The sequence below is a fragment of the Juglans microcarpa x Juglans regia genome, chromosome 6S (assembly GCF_004785595.1).
Source record: "Juglans microcarpa x Juglans regia isolate MS1-56 chromosome 6S, Jm3101_v1.0, whole genome shotgun sequence".
NCBI lineage: Eukaryota > Viridiplantae > Streptophyta > Magnoliopsida > Fagales > Juglandaceae > Juglans > Juglans microcarpa x Juglans regia.
The window spans coordinates 2,459,951-2,482,742 of record NC_054605.1 but is presented as its reverse complement, the minus strand read 5'-3'; the positions used below and the strand labels follow the sequence as shown (position 1 = coordinate 2,482,742).

Genomic DNA, 22,792 nt, shown 5'->3' with positions numbered 1-22,792 from the left:
TAATTATAGAAAACCCACAAAAACACGGGTAGAACCAATCATGCCACCACAACCTGGCCTTGTCCTTTAGAGCTCTGGTACAGCCCCAGACCCCTCGAGGCGAAAGGACGACAGCTCTTGAGGATAACCAGCTTATGGTCGGGTATAGAAGGTGCATGCCATGAGCCTTACCGACAAGATCAATCATACAAACTGTACTCATAATGTAGCCTTAATAAGAACAGACACCCTTTGAATATTGTTTTCTCCGTCGGAGTTTTGAACTTCAAATAACTAAAAAAAAGACCATAAACAGTACAGAATATCTACTACGATACTACAGTCATAATATGTCGTTTTCATGGTCAACAAAAGCCTCAAATATTACAGCCCTAAAATCTTCTTGTCATAGCCAACAAAAGACTCCAATATTACAGCCATAATATCTTAATTCCACGGTCTACACGCTTGGGGTCTGATTTCCTTTTCTTTTCTCTTTTTTTTTTTTTTTTTTTGGGGGGGGGGGGGGGGGGGGGGGGGGGGGGGGGGGGGGGGGGGGGGGGGGGGGGAGATTGCGGCAGCAGAAGGGGAGAGAGAGATGCGATGCGATGATTACCTATGGCTTACGAGGTGGCAGTGGCGAACTACTGCGGCTGCTGTTGCTACTGCTCCTTCCCCTCAAAGGCCTACATATTAGCAACCATCCATCAGAACAAACCAAAATCCATGAAAGAGAATTTAAAAATAAAAACAAAAAAAATAAATTTAGGATATGTTAGGACACTTGCAGTATCTCCGAATTTTGTGAATAATAAAATGGTTTGAGTGAAGATGTTTTATTGAGTTTTAGGAAATGTGAAATTTAAAAGAACATTATTATAAAGTTAAAAAATTGTTTATATATAATTTTTAAGGATGGTGATTCGGACGACCTTATGCATTCGGTGGAGGACGAATTATTCCTCTCTAAGGCTTGTGGTCAGGTGGGTTTGGATGAGATTTTGGTGGGAGAGGAGTTTCAGAACTTTTAAATTAACAGGATGGGGAATCCTATCCCATTTAACTACTGTTTTCCAGACCAAGCTTCAGATTGGGTAATACATAAAGTGAAAGAGATCCAACATTATGTGGGGATTGAGTGTGAGGGGTATGAAGAACAGTTCATGGCCTTGTTAACTGCTATTGAAGTCGGACATCAACAAAATAGAAAGGGGGACTCGAAGAAAATTCGGGAGCTTAAAAGACTAACGTGGTCGATGAATTCGGAGGGTAGCTCTAGTAAGAGTAGGGTAAAAGGGAAGGGGCTGGCTGTTCCCCAATGAAACCCAAGATTGCGTCTTGGAATGTTCGTAGTCTTAACGAGGCAAATAAGCGTCTTCGGATTCAGCACTTGCTTCGTGAGTGGAAAGAAGACATTGTATGCTTACAAGAGACGAAGCTAAAGATGATCAATAGGAAGATTGTGCGAAGTTTATGGAGCGGCAATCATGTGGATTGGGTATACGTGGCCTCTACAGGGCCATCAGGAGGAGTTGTGGTGATGTGAGAAAGACGGGTGGTGGAGAAAATGGAGAACTATATAGAGAGATATACGGTAGCGTATTCTTTTAAATTTGTGTATGATGATTTCTTGTGGTCTTTTGCAGGTGTTTACAGGCCAAACTTAGACTCCAACAGAAGATTATTGTGGGATGAACTAGCAGAGGTACATAGCTGGTGGGATCTTCCTTAGTGTATTGGGGGTAATTGAAATGTTGTTAGATTCCAAAGTGAAAGCTTTGGAAGTAGAAGAGTGAGGCCCGCAAGCTTGGAGTTCGCAGGGGGCCCAGTCACATGGTCGAATAATCAGACCTGCTCTCGCTTCGATCGTTTCTTAATTTCACCAGAGTGGAAAAGCCATTTTCCGGACGTATGGCAAAAGCGTTTGGTACACTTAGCTTCGAATCATTGGCCTATTTTGCTTGATTGTACTTTAAGTTCAAGAATAAGTGGTTGAAATCAGAAGGTTTTGTGAAGAGGGTCAAACAGTAGTAGATTTCATACCAGTTCGACGATACACCCAGTTTCATTTTTGCGAACAAATTGAAAGCCTTAAAAAGAGACTTGAAGGAGTGGAATAGTCTTTCGAAAAAGTAGGGGAAAACAAAAATACCAAATGGATGGAAATCCAAGAATTAGAAAGACTCCAAGAGGGTAGGCCACTTACAAAGGAAGAGCAACTACAGAAAACTTTGCTGGTCGCAGATCTTGAGAGGATAATTCTACAAGAAAAAATGTCATGGCACCAAAAGTCGAGCACTATGGTTAAGGGAAGGGGATCAGAGTACGAAGTTATTCCATAGAATTGCAAACTCTCATAGAAGAAATAATAACATTGAGGTGTTGAAAATTGAGGGGGTGGAGTGCAGAGAAGAGGAGGTTATTCAAGATCATGTTGTTGATTTCTTTGAGAAGCTCCTTACTGAGCAGGTGGGGTGGAGGCCTACTCTTGATGAATTGGTTTTTGACACTATTGAACCGAGGGAAGTAGCTAGGATGGAGAGAGCTTTTGAGGAGGAAGAGGTGTATGATGTAGTAGGAAAATGGTAAAAGATAAGGCTCTCGGACCTGATGGTTTCTCTATGGGCTTCTTCCAAGAATGTTGGGAGGTGATTAAAGAAGATCTATTGAAGGTGTTTCAGGAGTTGTTCTCGGTTGGAAAATTTGATAAAAGTCTTAAAACCACTTTCCTTGCATTAATACCCAAAAAGGTGAGGGCTATTGAGATCAGGAATTTTCGGCCTATTACCTTAATAAATGGAGTCTACAAGATTATTTCAAAAGTACTTGCTAATCAGCTAAGTGAGGTTTTAGGGAAGATTGCCACTAAGCCTTAAAATGCATTTGTAAAGGGTAGACAGATCCTCGATGCGGTTCTAATCGCCAATGAATGTCTAGACAGTAGACTGAAGGCTAGCAGCTCAGGGATTATGTGCAAGTTCGATATGGAAAAGGTGTATGATCATGTTAATTGGGATTTCCTTCTATATCTACTAGGTAGGTGTGGGTTTGGGGAAACGTGGAGGACTTGGATCAGATGGTGTATATCCACTGTAAGGTTCTCTGTGTTGATCAATGACAGCCCAGAGGGTTTCTTCCTGAGTTCTCGTGGTTTGAGACAAGGGGATCCGTTATTTCCTTTACTTTTTGTTATTGTTATGGATCACTAAGCAAGATGATCTCGGCTTTGTTGGATAATGGTTTTGTAAGGGATTTCCAGATTGGATCTCCGAGTAGGGGTATTACTAATATTTCCCATTTGTTGTTTGCAGATGATATGCTTATTATGTGCAAGGCCGATCAAGATCAATTGCGTGCTGTGAAGGCATTGCTTCTCTGTTTTGAACCAGCGTCTAGCTTAAAAGTGAATTATGATAAATCCGAGTAGGTGCCGATTGGAGGTGTTCAGAACGTACAGGAGTTGGCTGGCACACTGGGTTGCAAGATAGTGTCTCTTCCTATGACATACCCAGGACTTCCATTGGGGATAGTATCGAGGGCATGCTTGATTTGGGATACGGTGATCGAAAAATAGAGGAGATTGGCAGGGTGGAAAAAAATGTACTTGTCGAAAGGGGGCCAGATTACTTTGATCAAAACTACACTTTCTAATCTACCCACTTATTTATTATTTTTATTCCCTATACCGGCAAGTGTGGCAGGTCGACTTGAGAAGCTACAGTGGGATTTTCTGTGGGGTGGCTTAGGAGAGGAGTTTAAGTTCCATTTAGTCAAGTGGGAGATGGTGTGTCGTCCTATCTCTAGTGGCGGGTTGGGTCTTAGAAATTTGAGGTTGTTTAATCGGGTGTTACTTGGCAAATGGTTGTGGCGATATAACAAGCAACCAAAAGCCTTGTGGAAAACAGTGATCGAAAAAAAAATATAGTGGTTTAGGGGAGGGTTGGTGTACTAGAGAAGTTAGAGAGGCTTATGCAGTGGGGCTATGGAAGCATATAAGAAGAGGGTGGGAGGTCTTCCATCATCATACTAGGTTTTAGTTAGATACAGATTTCAGGATCAAATTTTGGAATGATGCTTGGAGTTGGTGTGGTAACAGTGCTCTCCAAGATTTGTTTCCTATACTTTTCCAGATCGCAAGTGCCAAATATGCCAAAATGACAGAGGTTATGGGAATACTCACTGGAGTACTCACTGGAATATCAATTTCAACCGGGCAGCACAAGATTGGGAGATGGGGAGTTCTGTAGATTTTTATAATCTCTTGTATTCTTGTCGTCCGAATATCCAGCATGAAGATGGTTTGTGGTGGATTCCTGCAGGGAGATGGGCGTTCATTGTTCGTTCCTTTTATAAGGCCCACACACAAGAACCTGATTCACAATTTCCTTGGAGAAGGCTTTGGCGGCACAAGGCACTCCCCAAAGCTTCATTTTTTGTGTGGACAGCTTCCTTAGGCAAGATCCTCACCACGGATAATCTGAGAAAGAAAGTAATCATTGCAGATTGGTGTTGCATGTGTAAAAGAGGTAAGTCAGTGAATCATCTACTTTTACATTGTGAGGCAGCCAAGACTCTCTGGAATGAGGTGTTTAAAAGAATGGACCTAGCGTGGGTTATGCCGGAGACCGTGGTGGTAACTGGACCTATATTCGAGGCATGCAATAGATCAAAATGGTTTGGAAGATGATCCCTATCTGTATTATGTGGTGCTTGTGGCAGGAGAGCAACGAGCGGATGTTTGAGGACAGAGAGATCTATGGCAAAGCTAAAAGTTTTCTTTTTTAGAACTCTTTGTACTTAGGGCATTGCTGTGGACATTAATGGCATGAACCTGCATGATTTCCTAGTTTCTAATGCGCCTATGTAGATGGGGCATATGACTTTTGTAATTGGCAGTTTTTGCCCATTCTTTGATCAATAATACTTGTTTAATTGTCAAAAAAAAAAAGTTTTGAGTGATGTTTGGGAATGAAATTTTTTTTACAAGTATGTTTGGAAATGAAATTATGAGAAGTTTTGAAAATTATCAGTGTCCAAACATGCCCTTAAACACCACCACGAGGACAAGTCCAACACATTCCAGTGAGGTGATTTAACTAAAGCAGTTAAAGGATATTTCATTCCAAATTGAAGCACAAGCTGAAGTCAGCTCCTAGCAAGAGAACTCAGAAATTGGAGAAAAGCTACACATGGTGACAGCACGTGAAAACTAGACACCAAAAGTTGTGCACGTGGCTCGTGCACTGGAAAGTGAGGGTAACATGGTAGGTGACGGGTAGAGTACATTTCATGGAGATCGCTTGAGCGGCACGTGAAGTAGAGCCGGAAGGCAGTAGATCGAAAGTTAGCATTCATTTCATGTTTATCATCCTATGCAATTGTTTTTCATCTTTATGACTTTCCTTCAAAGTTCACGTGAATCATATATGCAAGATATAAACCTAGGGTGGTGTTCTCACTTTTTTCTGTTGTCTTACTCAGGTGGGGAGGGAGGGAGAAGGAAACTAGCTTGATGACTTTCCTTCACTTTTCCTATGAAGAGTACCAAGTTTTTGTGTAGTATTGACGTGCTTGGCATAAAGAATTGAGGGAGTACTGTTCACATATATAGCATTTGGGCATAATGAAAGTGCTTTTTGAATCATGAAAAGCGAGGTATAAAGAGTCAGTAAGATAGACAAATGAAGCCAGATGTTGCGTTCCATTAGTAGAAAAGTTCTGCCACCATTTGAGTTTCACAGGAGAATTATAGCAAATACTAGGCAAGCAAACATGTCTGGAAAAATTCAGGAGAAATTGATTCAAATGGATGGTACAAGTGCCATTCATGGACAGTAATTACCTTCTTGGACTACGACTCGATCTCCGGGCAACCTGTTATGGTGAGAAAGGATGAAGCCGTGTCAAATATCGAAAAAGATGAATTATCTTCTAATTTTTTTTTAATAGATAACAAATTATCTTTTAAACTAAAACTAACAGTGACTAACCTTGCGTGGACTAGGTGACTTAGAGTAGGATGAAGACCTCCCACGTCTTGTGACTGGTGCGCGTCCTCTGCTGTACACAGTGCAACAGGAAAATACATGCTTAAGAAAATAATAACTTAAAGCTCAAAATCCAACCAACAGAGGGCAATAGTTTTTTGCCATAACAACAAACCAAGCATAATATTTCTTAGAATAAAGCGCGAGTTGAAGTTCAGATAATCTTCCTATTCCACTTCCGTGTCCCATCAGAAGAACAAAGGACACAATACAACTTACAAATTTAACATTAAATTGAGGACAGGTCGGGTGAATCTAGCTCATAGAAAGAATCATTGGTATTGACTAAAAACATGATAACAACAATTCAGAAACTTCCTTCTGGCTATGCTGAGACTTCCCACCATCCCATATATTCACTCTGATACCCTAGCCAAGGCAATTTACACAAATTACTAAATTCAACATATAACAATCTGCAATTGTTCATGTTAAGAGTGGGTAACGGCAGCACCACTCAGACACAGAACCTGCATCCATACTGTACTGCCAAGTCTGCCAAAAAACACTTTCCAGCAAGCCAGCAAATCCACCAAGACCCTACCTGCCTAGGAATTAAACCCATCACAAAAACATAGGGGTGTGCATCCGGACTGGATCTTTTTTCCTGTCCAGAACCTAGAAATCAGGGTGGTTATCCGGGATCCGGGTATATACCCGGATATCCATAACCGGTTTTGCCTTTAAAAACAGTTTCAGATACACAAAACGATGGCATTTTGTACATGAAAAAAGGCGTTATCAGCATTGCAATTTCCTTCAAGTTTCAGCCAGTGACTTTCCTTTCGACCAAATCAGACTCCCTCTCTCTCCACACCGCCCCCCCCCCCCCCAAAAAAAAAAAAAAAACCCTAGCTTTTGCTATCGATCCATCACTGCTGGTTTCCATCGCAGATACAGTCCCTTGGATCTCTCCCTTTCTCTCGACACTTTTCCCTATCTCTCTCTCTCAAAGTCCCCAAACCCTAGCAAGTAGCATCCCTATCGATCCATCGCTGCTGGTGAGAGGTCACCATCCGTTAACGTCATAGAAAGCCCTAGACTTTTCTCGCTACTATCAGTATGTTCCTCTCTCTTTCTGATTTGTGAATGTGAATGTCAATTTGTACAGGGATGTTTGTGTTTGTGTTTAAAGTTTGATTATGAATGCTGGGTTTTGTATGTAAATTATGGATTTTAGTTAGAGGAACTGGATTTGTTTGTATGGTTGATTTATATTTCGTGGGTTGGTTGACCAGCGAATAGTAAGATTTGTGATGAGTTGACAGTCTTGTTTAGAGTATTCTAATTTTTTGTTGGAGAGATGGAGCAGAAAATGTGGATTATGGAGGGCAGAGTTGACAGTATTAATGGTTTGCCATCTTTTAACTGATTCAAAATGAAGTCTTTTATTTAGAGAGAGATTGACTGGACTCTTGTCATAACCTTTTTATTCTTTGGAGAAATCTAAATCTGGCTTGGTTACTTTGGGGATTTGTTCTCTATGAGATTGGTCGAGGTTCTAAATTGGATTGGCATTTGATACCTGTGAATTAATGACTGACTGGCAAAAAGTGTTATTTCTTTTTTTTTTTTTGGGGGGGGTGGGGGGTGGGTTCTGTTCATCAACTTTTATTCACGCATAAATCTTTAAATTTATGATCTGATACTCCAAATTACTCTTTAAATTTGTCTGAGATCTCTTTATTTATAGCATATTTGAAAATCATGCGTACTATACATGAGTAGTACTACTGGTCATCATCAATGAATTTGGTTAACCTTGTAAACTCCCTTTGTAAACTTGGCAAACAATAGCTCTAACAAAGATTGGCATTTGTGTTCTGTAGACAAGTCAGAAAGTGTTGAACAGAGAAGCAAGCTTAAAAGGTTTGGTTAATGTTTTTTTTTTCCAAGATAACACTCGATTAATCATTTCTATATTTTCCAAATGCTTGCACGCTTTGGTTAATGTTTTCTTCTTGATAATTAATTATCGAGGACATGATCTGTGATGATGTGAAATCATTGGATTTAACTTGTTCTGTCTTATGAAAGGTTGGTTCAACCAATTAATGTTCTATGCTGCCTATAGCTTTAGGTTTTCTCTAATTCTGTGAAAATCTGAGAGAATTCTGCTTCTTATCCTTTTCCTTTTCCTTCTCTGTTTTCAGTTTGTTGACGATGGTCAACCTGAAAAGGTGGTGAACTGGAATCAAGAACAAGATCAAGCCGAGGAACCCTAGATTTCTGATTTGAGCTCAAAAGAGGAACCCCATTTGCAGAGGTGATTTCTTGTCATTTGTAGTGATTTGTAGGTGACGTATTGTGATTTGTGTTTGATTTCTTTTTTTTTCCTTCGCCTATAGCCTCTCTAATTTTTTGTCCCCTGCCTTTTTGGGTTTCTATTTTGGGTAGGAAAAAGAGTAATGTTTGTTATTGCTGATTTGACTTGATGGTGTTCCTGCTTTTTCTTGTTTCCTGATCAGTTTGGCATGCTTCCAACTCCACTGAACTTCTGAATTCATCAGTTACATGCTTCAACATTTCTTTTGCTTGTGTTTTAGACATTAGCAAGTTTGTATTTTGCACAATCTGAGGAAATATTATTATTGACAATGATTATATTAAGATGCAGGTTCGATCTGTTGGTGCTGTTAGGTATGTCTTACTATCTTCAAGAAAGGAAAAACATACCTGCTTTGGTGATTGATTTTCCTTTCACCTCAAGTTAGTAGAAGTTTTCGAGTATGAAAATGTTATTCCTGGACAGGATATTGATGAAATATAGACTTCATGCCCAAAGGCATGCATCTTCTTCATCTGCAAATGGTTTATGGATGGCCCAAGTTCAACATAGAAAATACTCAAATCCAAACACCTCTCGGTCTGGTTCTGCAAAGGGGTCGGTCTGGTTCTGCAAAGGGGTACCCTTCTTGCTGGTGGGTCTGCTAAAGGTCTATTTAGTATTGAAGAAGACAGCAAGGAAGCAGAAGCAGAAGCCGAAGCCGAAGCAGAAGCAGATAAGGAATCAGATGGTCCCAGTCTAAGGTAGCAGATGATGATAGTTTGCAAAATCATATGGAGGGAATAGATGGATGAATCAATGCCAAGCAAGAGTTTTCATATATGGATGAATGTGCAAGTACTGCTGCTTTTCTCTTGCCAAAGATTTTGTTTACTGTCATCTAAGGAGGTTAGTTTCCAAAGGTTAGGATCATCTCAGAGATCCTAGGAAGTTATTCGTCCAACTTATTGAAAGCTGAGTCATTTTATTTTATTTTTTAATCAAAATTCCCATGTAGTCTTATGTGTCAGGCTGGAACTCTTGATCCCAAGAAAGTGAGAGGCAAGATTTTGTTACGTCTCTGTGGTGAAAATGGAAGAGTTGAAAAGCAGGTGTTATGGGAATGGCATTGTCTAATGATCAGGGCATGGGGAATGGAGTTTCAGCCGATCCTCAATTACTCCCTACTTCACATATCAGTTAACATTAAATAATGATGAATATTCTCATCCTGAAATTGATACAGAAAAGAGAGAGATGCTCATAGATTCATTCCTTGTAAAATTGATGTTTTTGCGTTGTAATGTAAACAATGTAATATGTAGTATGCAGTGTTGTGTGTGTGTATATATATATATATATATATATATAAATTTGAATGGCAATAAAAAGTTTAAAAAATGCCTTCGAAAATATTCATTATATAAAAAATAATAAACATAAAGTCCTATAAACAAAACCCTTTCAAAAAGTGTTAAAAAGACTTTTTTTTTTTTTTAAAAAAAAAAGTAATAAACCTGGATATCCAGTTACAATTTAAATCTGGTTATCTTCCATGGTTTTGGCCGGGTTTACCTGAGCAGATAACTGACCTGTTTTCAAAACCCGGATACGGATCCGGTTATGGCCGGGTCTCCGGATCTGTATCCGGATTTACAGCCCTACAAAACATGTCGCCACTGCTTCCACATGTACAAAAGGCAAGCACTCCACAAGTTCGAAACCAATAATAAATATAAAAAATAAAAAAAGCTAATAAAATCTAGTCTATCCAACTAAAATGAGTCAAACATATAAACAGAAGCAAATAAAATAATGCGAGTTGACATAATTGAGAGAACTAGAAAACCAGCCACTCAGCTTAGAAGAATACAAGTTGCTCTTCCTCCTAGATTTTGTCATCTCTAGTCACACTTAAATGAATAACCACTTAAGATATGACACATCAGCAACTATGAGTGGGGATGACAAAATATAGGATGAAGAAAACATTTCCCATAGAAGTTTGGATAATTTAAAAAAAAAAATTACCTCCGTGGAGAGACTGATCGCGAACGTGAGCGAGCAGGTCTGCGAATGGGAGAGCGACTACGTCTATGACCAATAGGAGACCTTCTAGGAGGACTACGAGCTCGTCTTGGAGGTGTACTGAATGAAATCAGACAGCATTTCAAGATACAAGCCAAAGGAAAATATAGTTGAAGATCAAATGTAATGTCTCATACTGCCCACAGCTCAAAGTAGAACAACTTTAAGAGAGTAAAAAAAATAAAGATAATCCAAAAAACTAGATTAACAAAATGTTAAGAAAAAACCAAAATCCCTTGTACTTGACTACTTGTGCACATCCTTTTAAGTAAAAGTTGGCACCTCTGTAAGTGTACATACAGGTGTCAGATAAGGAGACATGGGCAAGCATCCACAAAGTAATTTTCACCCTAAGTATTAAAAACCTACGTTTATTATGTCCAAACGCAGCTGTACTCAACATACATCTAACTATCTTATATAACAAAAAACAAGATATTTAAATCACACAAAAACAAAGTCTCCAAAATATCTAAATTGAATTTTTTTTGCAACATCTTTTGAGGTCTTGATGTACACTTTAAAAAATCTATATAGACATCTCATTCAATGTTTTCAGGAGTCTTTTACTTCAGACATTCTAACTTTATGCCACCATTTAATGAGATTCCCACAAAACAGTTCCATGTTCTAAAACTGGAACTTCCCTTTAAATAGAACATAGCACTACTCATGGTAATTTTGTGTATTTCTGAGGAAAACAAAACATATTCTAGAACAACCAGTAGTCTTTGGATTAAATGATATCTCCTACACCCATAACCAAAGAGTAAGGGTGGCTTTATGGAAGCAATCCCCAATTACTGATTTATGCGTCGGCATGAGCATATATTTTTGGTAGACAAATAATGTGTGCAATGACCATCAAGTTGATACATTAATTAGACTATTGCAACAAGAGCTCATAGAATGATTAGGATCCAGATGTAATCAATATGCACAAGATTAACATCCAGATGCAGTCAATATTAGAAACAGCTCTATCAAATCCCATGATATCGTGTTTTATCTCCATTATGCAGCCTGTGAAAGGATTGCGATCACCCAAAAAATAAATCTTTTTAAATACAATTTAAAGCATAAATACCGGCGCCTTGGAGGAAGTGGAGAACGTCTGCGAACAGGACTGCCACGCATCCTTCTGAAGAGGCCATATCAAGATGATACTCAGGTCAGTAAAATCAAAATCAGTGATGGAATCAAACAAGCAAAGTAGTAATTGGTAGTGAACCTTGCAGGGGATCTGTTGCGCCTTAATGGAGATGGGGAACGACCTCTGCCAGGAGATGTGGGCCTTCTCCTTGGAGGTGTATCACCACGGCGATAAGGAGATTCCACTCGACGACGGATAGGAGAATCTGCACGACGGCGTGGAGGAGAATCTGGCTGGCGTCTAGGGGATCCTCCCCTTCGAGTAATAGGAGATCTCCTTCGTGGTGAGGCAGGAGGCTTCCGACGGGGAGAAGCTAATGTCATTAAAAACAAAGCACTATTAGAAAGCACTCTCAAAATAATGTACCATGTAGCATTTCATGAGCCCAGTGTATGGAGCGTACGTTCTCTCTGCCGCTTGGGTCCATCCTTCTCAACATCAGCAGCAATACCATCAGTTTTGGGAGCATCTCTCCTTGGAGCATTGGCAGTAGCTTTTAGGGGTGGTGACACCTTCTGTCGTGGAGGTAAAGTGAACCTTGCTTGAACAACATTCCCATCAATTTGGGCCTGCATTTGGTAAATCAAAACATTAGTTTCCCAACATTACATGTTTCCATCATAGCAATTAATTCCACACCAAAATGGCACTAAAACCTACACCATCCATGTATAATTGTGCTTTTTCAGCATCCACTCTTGTCTTGAACTCCACATATCCATAGCCCTTAGGAAGGTTGACCTGCGAATGTGAAACAAGCTTCACATTGCTGCACCAAAAAAGGTTACCGCACAACCATAATGTCACATTTACAACAAACTTACAACGCGATCCATTGCCAGCTCCACATTTACAACTTCACCATAGTTACCTACAAAGTACAAAAGTAAATGTAAGAATAGTTTAAACCACCAATTAAAAATAACATATGAAACAATAGGTTCTAAAACTCCTTTTTATTTTTATTTTTTATAAGAATAGGTTCTAAAACTCCTTATTGTCAACAAATAATAAGGCATTCCTTCAATAAATTACTCATCCATGTGCAGCAGAATAAAGCTTTTTAATTTAGAATACCGGATTGCATGATTATCTGTTAGTCATTTCTTAAATCATTCCTCCACTTTCTACTTCAGTATTAACCAAGTATTTTTAAGTTTTGTAGTAACTGCATCCTAGGTGTATGCGAGTAAGGAGCTTGCAAGAAAAATGCACTGCATGAAGCAACTTAATGGGGAAGAAAAGATAGTTGTCTCTGGCTAGCAGTTGGTATCTTTAACGTAGCTATAAGCTGTAAACAAATAAGAAGGCATTCCTTCAATAAATAAAGTGTCCATGTGCAGCAGGAATACACTTTTAATTTTACATATCCGGTTGCAAGACTCTGTTAGTCCCTCCACCTTCTAGTTAAGTATTAGCCAGGTATCTTTAAGTTTTGTAGTAACTCTCTCCTAGGTTCATGTGAGTTAGGAGCTTGCAAGGAAACTGCACTGCACGAAGCAACTAAACGGGGGAAGAAAGATAGCTGTCTCTAGCTAGTAGCTGGTGTCTTTTCCCAGAGGAACTTCTACTCTTTGGTAGTAAATGGATCTGTAAGTTGGGTATGAGATGGGAATCTCCCCTCCCCTCCCTTCTCCTTCTCTTTCTTTCTTCCTATCTAAACTCCGCTTTCTATCCCTTGAGCTCTTGAGAAAATTTCAGCATATTTATCCCATATTTCTCTCCTCATGAGACTTTCAACAAAACCAGGTTATGTACCCTCAACATATCCACCCTAAGCTGCTATGCCTCTTTTCTAAATCTCCCTCTCTTGGTTCTTACCACCACACTAGCAAGACAACAACTAAATGAAAAGTTTTTGCGGATGTCTTTCATCAGTTCAGGTCATTTCCTTTTTTGACAACACGCTTTAATTGGATTATTTGAGCATGGACTGCAGACACTAACTCAGAGTTGACATAATTTGTCTCTATTCCCATATCAACTTCTAACATTATACTTAGAACTGAAAAAGTTGTGAATAATAATAAAATAATTTGAAGCATAAAGTTAAAACTACATATATGGGTATAACATCCAAACTTAACAGGCTACAAACCCTAGAAACAATCTGTATTTTTTCAAAAAATAAAAATAACGATAACTATACTGCAATGATGATAAGGCCTATGCCAAAACTGAAAAATTGGTCTTAAATCATTCTTTTTTTTTTTTTTTTTTTTTTTTTTGTAAGTTGGTCTTAAATCATTCTTAACTAGATTATAATTTTGATTCTCAAAAAAAATGGCTGAGCAAAATCCACACCATTTTGGTTTAAAACTCACATTATTGACGAGCTTATCCAATTTTCAAGATAAATGGCTGCACAAAATCCACCGTGCAAAACTACATTTTTACACTCATCAAGTAACACCTCAGAGCACCTCCAAGAATTGATCAGAATCCTTGTAGTCATGTGAGGTTCAGTCACAATCTGAAAGCAAAGATGCTATCCTTAAACTCATCATAGCGCAAGGACAAATATCAAGCAAAAAAAAAAAAAAAACTCAAAATTTTCTATGCCTTCATTTCCATGTGAAGACTAACACAGCAATCAACGGCATTGCCTTTAGTTGTCATGATAAAATTACTAAGATTCAGTTGTACTTGGCACTAGCAATACCTCGTGAACTCCTAGCGTAACAACCAAAAATAAAGGTTTGATGGTGGCATAGATGATTCTATTTCCCATTACTAATTTCCAGTTATATAATACAGCTTTACATAAGCATATATAGCAACTAAAAGGCCACAATTTAAAAAGCATCAAAAATTCAACTATAGGTAATTTACTTACTGAATATTTCTTTCAAATGACCTTCATTCACATTCCGGCTAAGTTTGTCTATGTGAAGGACAAGTGATTCTTGCATAGGAGAAGCTTTCCTGAAATCAATATGCATATGTTAACACATGCAAGAAACAAAACAAGTAGCTTTTTTCCAGAAAATCACACTTTACCCCCTTCAACTACCACTCCTTTTGCAATATGACCAAACTATTAACGTTGTCATGTTACCACCAAGGCCCAAACTACCCACTTAATACGACCCAATCATTCTTTTCTCTTTTTTATAGCTAAATAGGAAATTTTATTAATACTGTAATAGGCATAGCCCAACCACTCTTTTTACAATTAAATTAAAATCTAACCATAGGACACCATATGGGAAGCAAATAGCATCTTGACCTGCTAATAGAACTCTATACAAACAAACACTAGATACAAAAATAGAAAATATATGTTTTAACAGTAAGTTCATCAACCAAAAAATCAACTCTAGCATTCACAATAAACACTGATTGAGCAGCACTTAAAACTCGATACGAGTCCATGAATTGATACACCTCACAAGATATCTTTTTTTATATAAGTAATAAGAGATTTTATTAAGGCAAGTAAATAGGCATATAGCCCAAGTACACAGGAAGTATACAAATGGAAACACCTATATACAAGCTAGGGACTAAGACCTAGGAAAGGCTGAAAGAAAGTCATTTAGATTATCCCCATTCAATACAAGAACTTTCACCCAAAGACAGTTCGAAAGAAAACTCTCTAAATTCTTCCCAACGAGTGTTCTCTATTATCGAAACACCGCCCATTCCTTTACAGCCATAGGCACCACATCAAACATAAAGGAATCATCTTCCAAATAGCAGCAATACGATGACTACCCATATATCCTTTCCAACAAGCCAAAAGATCCACCACCCTCTTGGGCATCACCCAAGCAATACCTGACCTGCTGAAAATCTCGTCCCAAAAAGTCTTTGCCACCTCATAACGCACAAACAAATTATCAACCAATTCCCCCATCTTTCTTGCACAAATAACACTAGTCTAAGCAAATTATACCACGCTTTCTCAAATTATCCATTGTCGGAATCTTCCCAAGGGACACCAACCAGCAGAAAAAAGCAACTTTACTCGGCACCTTGGATCTCCAAATACACTTGCAAGGGATTTGGTTGACACAATGGCACGTCAGCGTTTTATAATAATATCTGACAGAAAAATGGAATTTCCAGCATGTTGCCACAACAATCTGTCCCTTCACTGCACAATTTCCATATCATACAGCCTACTGAAAAAAACTGTAACAACCGGCACTTCCCAATCATGAAAGTCTCTAATAAATCTTTTTTTTTATAAGTAAAACAATATTATTAATAGAGATAGGCATAGCCCAAATACACAAGATGATATACAAGAGATAAGGCCTATCTAGGTCGAAGTAGTGGAAACAAGAAAATCATAAAATTTAGGCCATGAAAATCTAAAACTATGGCCCATAGAACTAAAGTACGGAAAAATAAAGAACGAAGATCCTCTGGTGACCACTCCTTGTTTTCAAAAGTCCGATCGTTACGCTCTTGCCATATGCACTACATAATGCTATCAGGATCATCTTCCACACGACCTTGATTTGTGGGAAAGTATTTAATAAATCTCACATTCCATTGAGGGATATTATTAGAAAAAATTACAGAATCAGCCACAGTGGCTTTTTTTCCCCTTGCCATCCTAAAAAGAGAAGGAAAAGCATTCTTAAGAGCCAAGTCACCACACCAAAGATCATGCCAAAAACGAATCATATCTCCTCCTCCAACCTTAAACGAAACATGGTTAAGAAATTCCCCCCAGCCATTCCGAATATATTTCCACAAATCCACACCATACAAACTTCTAACTTCGTTAGAACACCAACTCCCCCATGCCCTTCCATATTTAGCATTGATAATATTTCTCCATAACGCATCCCTCTCTAATTGATATCTCCAAAGCCACATCCCAAGAAGGGCTTTATTAAGAAGCCTCAAATCACGAATCACAATCCTCCACAAGCAATCAGTGAACAAACTTTATCCCAACTTACTAAATGGAACTTCCTATCTTCCCCAAGACCACCCCACAAAAAATTACGGAAGATTCTCTCAATTCTACAAGCCACCCCAACGGGCAAAGGAAAAAGAGAGAGAAAATACGTTGGAAGATTAGACAACGTACTTTTAATTAGAGTAATTCTTCCCCCTTTGGACAAATAAACCCTTTTACAACCAGCCAACCTCCTCTCTATTTTCTCAATCACTCCATCCCAAATTGACGAAGATTTATAAGGGACACCCAAAGGGAGGCTTAGATATCTCATGGGAAGGGAAGAAATCTTACAGCCCAAAATGTTTGCCAAGTCCATGGTATTCGAGACAGGGCCCACAGGAACTATTTCTGACTTAGATACACCTCACAAGATATCTCCAACATATTTCATGGTATCATTAAAGGAGAATGAAATCCAAAATGGTGGCCTTAATATTTTTTTTATAAGTAATGTAAAATTTTATTAATAGAAGTAAATAGGCATAGCCCAAGTAAGCAGGAGGTTGGTGGCCTTAATATTTAAAGGACATATCGTAGGAAAAGAACCAAAACTCAATAACAACTCTTTACTTTTTCCTATTAAATTATGCACATAAAAATATTACAATAAATAAGCCAAAATTAACCTGCTTTGCAGAGAAGAAAGCTACAGGGAAACTGAACCCATTGCAGTTCAAGGCTCAGAGCAACAACTGATGGAGGCACTCTTTAACAGAATTCTCTCCAATAACTGGAATACTTCCATATATGCTAGGGAAGGGTACATATTGATGCATGTTTCTAGTGGCATTGTTTATTTTGCAGCTTCATTTACTTAAAATCTTCATCATTATTAAATCCTCAAGAGTATTACTAAAAAGTAATGAAAAAAGTGAAACCCAAGTTTTTCATGTAATAAGCTGAAAAATTAAGATGCATACCGAAAATGAAAGGAGGTTAATTGAAAACTTCTAGTCTGAAATATACACCGTCCACATCTTAAGTTCTAATTATAAATTAAATTAACAAAAGTTAAGAAATAATTTCACCTTGGTGGTGGAGAAGTTCTCTTAGAATTTGGTGGTGGAGAACGACCTCGCCTAGCTACTTCCATAGGACTGAAGATCATTGTCGAAATGAAATGAAAAAAACAAGTCAAATTAAACTGGAAAAGAAAAAGACAACTAATTAGAAAGATGTGTGTTTCTTAAGATTGATTGAAACAAATAATCCTCCTACAAATCAATGTGTTGCAAGTTTAGATAAGTGAATATCAAAGTGTTGTCAATTTATCGGAAATTTACAAAATTCATAGTTGATTCTGACTAATATTTTTTATGGATTTTTACAAATATTGGATCTTACAATTTCTGCTCGCAGTTTTTTTTTTATCAGTCACCTTCTGCTCACAGTTGAGAGGAGGATTGGTGCTCTAGTTGAAAGAATGATTATTGTTAGCATAAGATGTTATCTCTGGATTTACCACCCTTTGCCAAAGTTACCAGTGTGACCTTGCTAGTGAGGATTATTGTTGGCGTAAGATGTTATCTCAGGATTTACCACCCTTTGCAAAAGTTACCGGTGTGACCTTGCTAGTGAGACTGAACAAGAAATATACGACTAAGAACAACGAGAAAAAATTTGCTTGAGAAATGCATGGAATTAAGAACAACGTAGCAGCCATGTGGATGTTCCACTGTTATAAATTTATCGTGGTTCAAGTCTCATTAGACTTATCTTATTATGTTATGAAAACAGCATAACGGGATCTTCCTTTTCTCATAAAATAGTAGCCACTGGTGGTATTTTTATGAATGTTCAAGCATTCCCTTTGCGATCAAATAGAGAAATGAGACGCACAGTCAAGAAAAAAAATGATGATTCTAAGAACTAGACGCCCTTTGCAAATAATAGAATGAACACGGCGTAAGCACAATTCAGCTAATTCTAGAAATTTTTAAAGTGGAGGACCTTGCATGGTTTTTTTAGTAATTTTCCTACACTCTACAAGCAACCAAGAAAATCGTGTATGGTTTCTGCATTTTTATATGGATCATGCTAGGGAGCACCCCATTAGAGAACCAAATTTGACAACCATCAATAATAAGCTGTTCTCAATTCTTTTCTTTCCTGAATTTTCTTAAATGAGAATGGCCTTTCATGCTTTTCATTTGAAAAAGTTCAGCAATTTAAAAAACAAATGAGAAAAAAGTAATTTTACTGATGGTTGTTAAATATATATATATATATATGTATGTATGTATGTATGTATATTAGAAGAAAAAAGAGGAACCAAAGCCAGAAGATTAAATCGAAAGGCTAAGAAAGGAACTGACCTCTTCTTCGAAGGCGGGGGGCTTGCGCTGCGAGAACTGACACTACGAGACGGAGAAGAAGATGAGGAGAACGTCCTCGATCGAGATCTGGAACGTGAGAGGGACCCGGACCGGGACCGAGAGCTGGAACGGGAGTCGGAGCCGGTGTAGGACCTTGACCGAGAGGAGGAGCCCGAAACGGACCCAGATGGCGGCGACCGACGGCCTCGGCTTGGTTTCGCCATGGCTATGGCCCACAGAGGGAGAGAGAGAGAGAGAGAGAGAGAGAGCGAAACCCTAGATAAACCCCGCAGAATAGACGAGACCGAGCCGAGACAGGCCTGGGGCTAGAATGATAAATAGCACACGGGCTGGACTATTTCGTGTTTTATGTACCTTTGAGTAATGCTGCTTGCGCTAATTCGCGTGCATATTATGTTCAGATATTTAAAACAGAGTTTATTATGAAAAAATAAATTTTTTTATATTAATCCTATATTTTTTTTTATAACTAAGAAACTTTATTGATCAAATAAAACATATGTGTATAGAAAGTATATAAAAGAACCACCTAATTATATTCTAAAAAGCTGAAAAAGAAAACAAAAACTCATGAACATTCCCTCCTTTTAAAACTATAACAAAAAACCATTGAACCAAAGAAAATACAAAGAAGCTCCATATTTCCCCCACAACTCTCTCATTGTTGTTGATGCATCTCTCATTTCTTTCTATCCATATACATCACAATAAATATAAATGAACCATCTTCCACGTCGCTGCCAGTTGAGAGCTATGATAATGCATATTCCAACATGATAGGAGTTCCACCAAACTCTTGGGCATAACCCAAGACAACCTAGCTCTACTAAATATATCAACTCATAACTTCCTCGTCACCTCGCAATGCAGAAAAAGATGGTGAATCGATTCACCATTGTTCTTACATATATAACACCACTCTATTACGATCATTCCACGTTTCTTTAAATTTTTAGCCGTCAAAATATTTCCTAAAGCTGTAGTCCAAGTAAAAAATGCAACTTTGGATGGCACAGGTAGTCTCCAAATATCCTTCCAAGGAAACACAATGGGCTGATGTCAGCAACTTAAAAAAAGATTTAACAAAAAAATTTTTACTCCCCAAAAGTTTCCACCTCATTCTATCTCTCTCATTTCCTCCTATCCTCTTGGAATAAAGCAAACTAAAAAAAACTAGCTATCTCCTCAACTTCCCAATGCTGTGCATTTATGGAAAAGATCATATTCCAATGACTGTACCATTTGCTCGACACAACACATCTAAGACTGCGGCCTGCTAATTTCCAGCCAATCTGAAAACACCTAGAAAAATAGAAAATAGAGCTCTCTTACAACACCATTCATCAAACCAGAACCTGATTCTTGTGTCCTCTCCAACCTCAAAATTTGCAAACACCTTCCACCCATTTCTAATAAATTCCCAAAGGCTCACAATATAAGTCTCTCTACCCTCCTTGGAACACCAACTCCCCAATCACAACTATACTTCTGATCCACAACCATTCTCCACAACAAAATCTCTTCCGATTGGAATCTCCACAACCACTTTCCTAATAGACTTTTATTAAAAATGATCAAGTTACGCACCCCCAAACCTCCCAACTCCTTCGAATTGCACACTTTTTGCCAACTCACAAAATTAAATTTATTCTCCTTACCCATGCCGCCTCATAAAAAAGGTCTAAATAGTTTTTCAATCCAATTAGCCACCCCCACCGGTAAAGAAAATAAAGAGAGAAAGTACGTATGAAGATTGGAAATTGTACTTTTGATAAGAGTTAATCCCACTCCTTTTGATAGGTAGAGCCGCTTCCAACCTGAAAACCTTTTTTCTACCTTCTCTACAACACCATCCCAAATATTTTTTACTTTGAAAGAGACTCCCAAAGGGAGTCCGAGATATTTTATAGGAAGAGCAGCCACTTTGCATCCCAACAATTCTGCTAGAAAGTTAATATGCTCCACCCCCCCTATCAAGACCAATTCTGACTTGCCCATGTTCACCTTTAGTTCTGAAGTGGCTTCAAAACACAAAAGAACAGCCCTTAAATCTTGAATCTGTCCACTTCCAACATTGTTGAAAATTAAAGTGTCATACGCAAACAATAAATGGGAGATGGATAAAGCCTCATTATTAATGTTACCCACTAAAAAACCAACAAGAAAACCACCCCTAACAACAACCTCCACAATACGACTCAAGGCCTCCATTACTACAACAAAGAGAAAATGAGATAATGGGTCCCCGTTGTCTCATACCCCTCGAACTCAGAAAAAATCCACAAGGTTTGCCATTAACTAAAACAGGAAATCGAGCGGCTAAAACGCAATGTTTAATCCAGCCATACCACCTATCTTTGAAGCCACATCTTCTCAACATATATAGCAAAACATCACAGCACACCTGGTCGTAGGCCTTTCCATGTCCAACTTGCAAAGAACTCTTAGAATACCATCCCTCAACCGGCTATCCAAAACACTCTGATGGGCACCAAGATGGACCTAGTCTTAAAGATCCTTTACAAGTTTCAGATAGACTAATTACAAGGTCAAAAGTCAAGAAGATTAAGGAAGCAATACAAGGATTGGTGTAATCCACTTGGGATGAAGTCTCAAAATGGGCTTCAGAGAAGGAGATCCAGTTTTGATCTACTTGATACAAGCTATAGAAGACATGAGCTAGAGTTATTATTTGGACCTTGTTTAATTTATTAAAATGACTTATTTTATTAGTTATATGAATTAATTTAGAATAATAGAGCTTGAGGATGCTTGGCCCACGTATGTTTTATATTTTACGAATTAGGGTTTCAAGATAAGTTTTCAAGGGTAATTCAGGGGTCGTTTTAATTTGCAGCTAGGGTTTCTTTTAGGAATGCCTTGTATTTTGCTCAAGGGTATTTTGGAAAAGGATTTTATGTTTCCTAGGGTTTTTGGGGGATTAAGATATGTAAGTTACTATAGCCGCGGCACTATTCACTCAGGGGTATTTTTGGAAGATATGGATTTATTTTGGCTAGGGTTTTAATTAGGTTTTGGTTTAAATATTCTTTGTAGCTTCATTTTTATTAGTTTATAAAATTTGATGAATTTATTCATTATAAGTTGAGTTTATTTCCTCTTGTTCTTGAATGAACTTTTGAACTTATCAAAGGTAAAATCACAACTTTTGTGGCGTTCTTCCTTATAATTTAGGTTCTTAAGATAGGTTTTTCTATGGGTTTAGATTTTAATATAATCTAGATTCTTGAGACGAGTTCCTCAACTGGTCTAAATTTTCCTTGGCTTGATTTTGGCTTTTTTGGATGAGTTTTTAAATTGATTGTGGGTTCAAGAGATTCCATTCCTATGGGTTCATATCACACTCATTCGCTATCAAAACTGAATCCAAAATTTGCCAAACTCGTACAAAGATGTTTTGAGGTTTGGAGATTATTTTATCCATCACCAAACTCATTCGATTTGCTAACACCTTTAAAATAATTTTATTAAATCTCGCCTACCAAACTAATAGGACGAAAATCCTTCAACTCAATGGCCCCCACGATCTTCAGTATAAGGGCAATGAAAGTAGTGTTAAGAGATTTCTCGAACTTGTGACAAAGATGAAACTAATGAAAAACCCGCATCACGTATCCTTCACTGTGTCCCAACACTCTTGAAAGAAAGCTATAGAAAATCCATCCAAGCCCAGGACTTTATCTATCTTTGCACATACCACTCACCACCTGCTACACTTCGGCTTCCTCAAATGGTCTCTCGAACCAATTTGCTACACTAACATCTAGCTGGTCAAAAAACAAACCATCCAGTTTAGGATGCCACACCGCAGTCTCTTTGAGAAGATTTTCATAATAGTTCACGATATGGTCTTGAATATCCTCTGGGGATTGATGCACCGTGTTACCTGATTGGATCACCTCAATCACATTATTACGCATGTGGGAATTTGCCATTTTGTGAAAGAACTTAGTACATTTGTCGCCCTCCTTCAACCACATC

At 38.2% G+C, this 22,792-nt stretch overlaps 1 protein-coding gene across 2 annotated transcripts; it reads right to left on the bottom strand.

Moving 5' to 3' along the window:
- Positions 1-211: 211 nt before the first annotated feature.
- On the bottom strand, positions 212-19,136 carry LOC121237175 (serine/arginine-rich splicing factor SR45). 2 transcript variants are annotated; one of them, XM_041133790.1, is made up of 12 exons: positions 18,770-19,136; positions 17,483-17,551; positions 14,370-14,458; positions 12,358-12,404; positions 12,194-12,274; positions 11,937-12,102; positions 11,612-11,846; positions 11,468-11,521; positions 10,324-10,440; positions 5,970-6,039; positions 5,822-5,853; positions 212-665 (listed from the first exon to the last, which is right to left on the bottom strand). In XM_041133790.1, the coding sequence occupies exons 1-12, from the start codon at positions 18,991-18,993 to the stop codon at positions 596-598; spliced, it is 1,254 nt and encodes a 417-aa protein (XP_040989724.1). In that variant the 5' UTR covers positions 18,994-19,136; the 3' UTR covers positions 212-595. The 2 variants fall into 2 exon arrangements, with proteins under 2 accessions (XP_040989724.1, XP_040989725.1); XM_041133791.1 differs by having other exon boundaries at positions 5,970-6,036; positions 18,770-19,129.
- Positions 19,137-22,792: the final 3,656 nt, after the last annotated feature.

Coding starts and splice junctions, on each gene's coding strand:
- LOC121237175 (XM_041133790.1), bottom strand. CDS start 18,993: ATGGCGAAACCAAGCCGAGGCCGTCGGTCGCCGCCATCTGGGTCCGTT. Junction 12,103..12,193: donor CACAATTATACATGGATGGT/GTAGGTTTTAGT, acceptor TACCAAATGCAG/GCCCAAATTGATGGGAATGT. Junction 11,522..11,611: donor CGCAACAGATCCCCTGCAAG/GTTCACTACCAA, acceptor TGGCCTCTTCAG/AAGGATGCGTGGCAGTCCTG.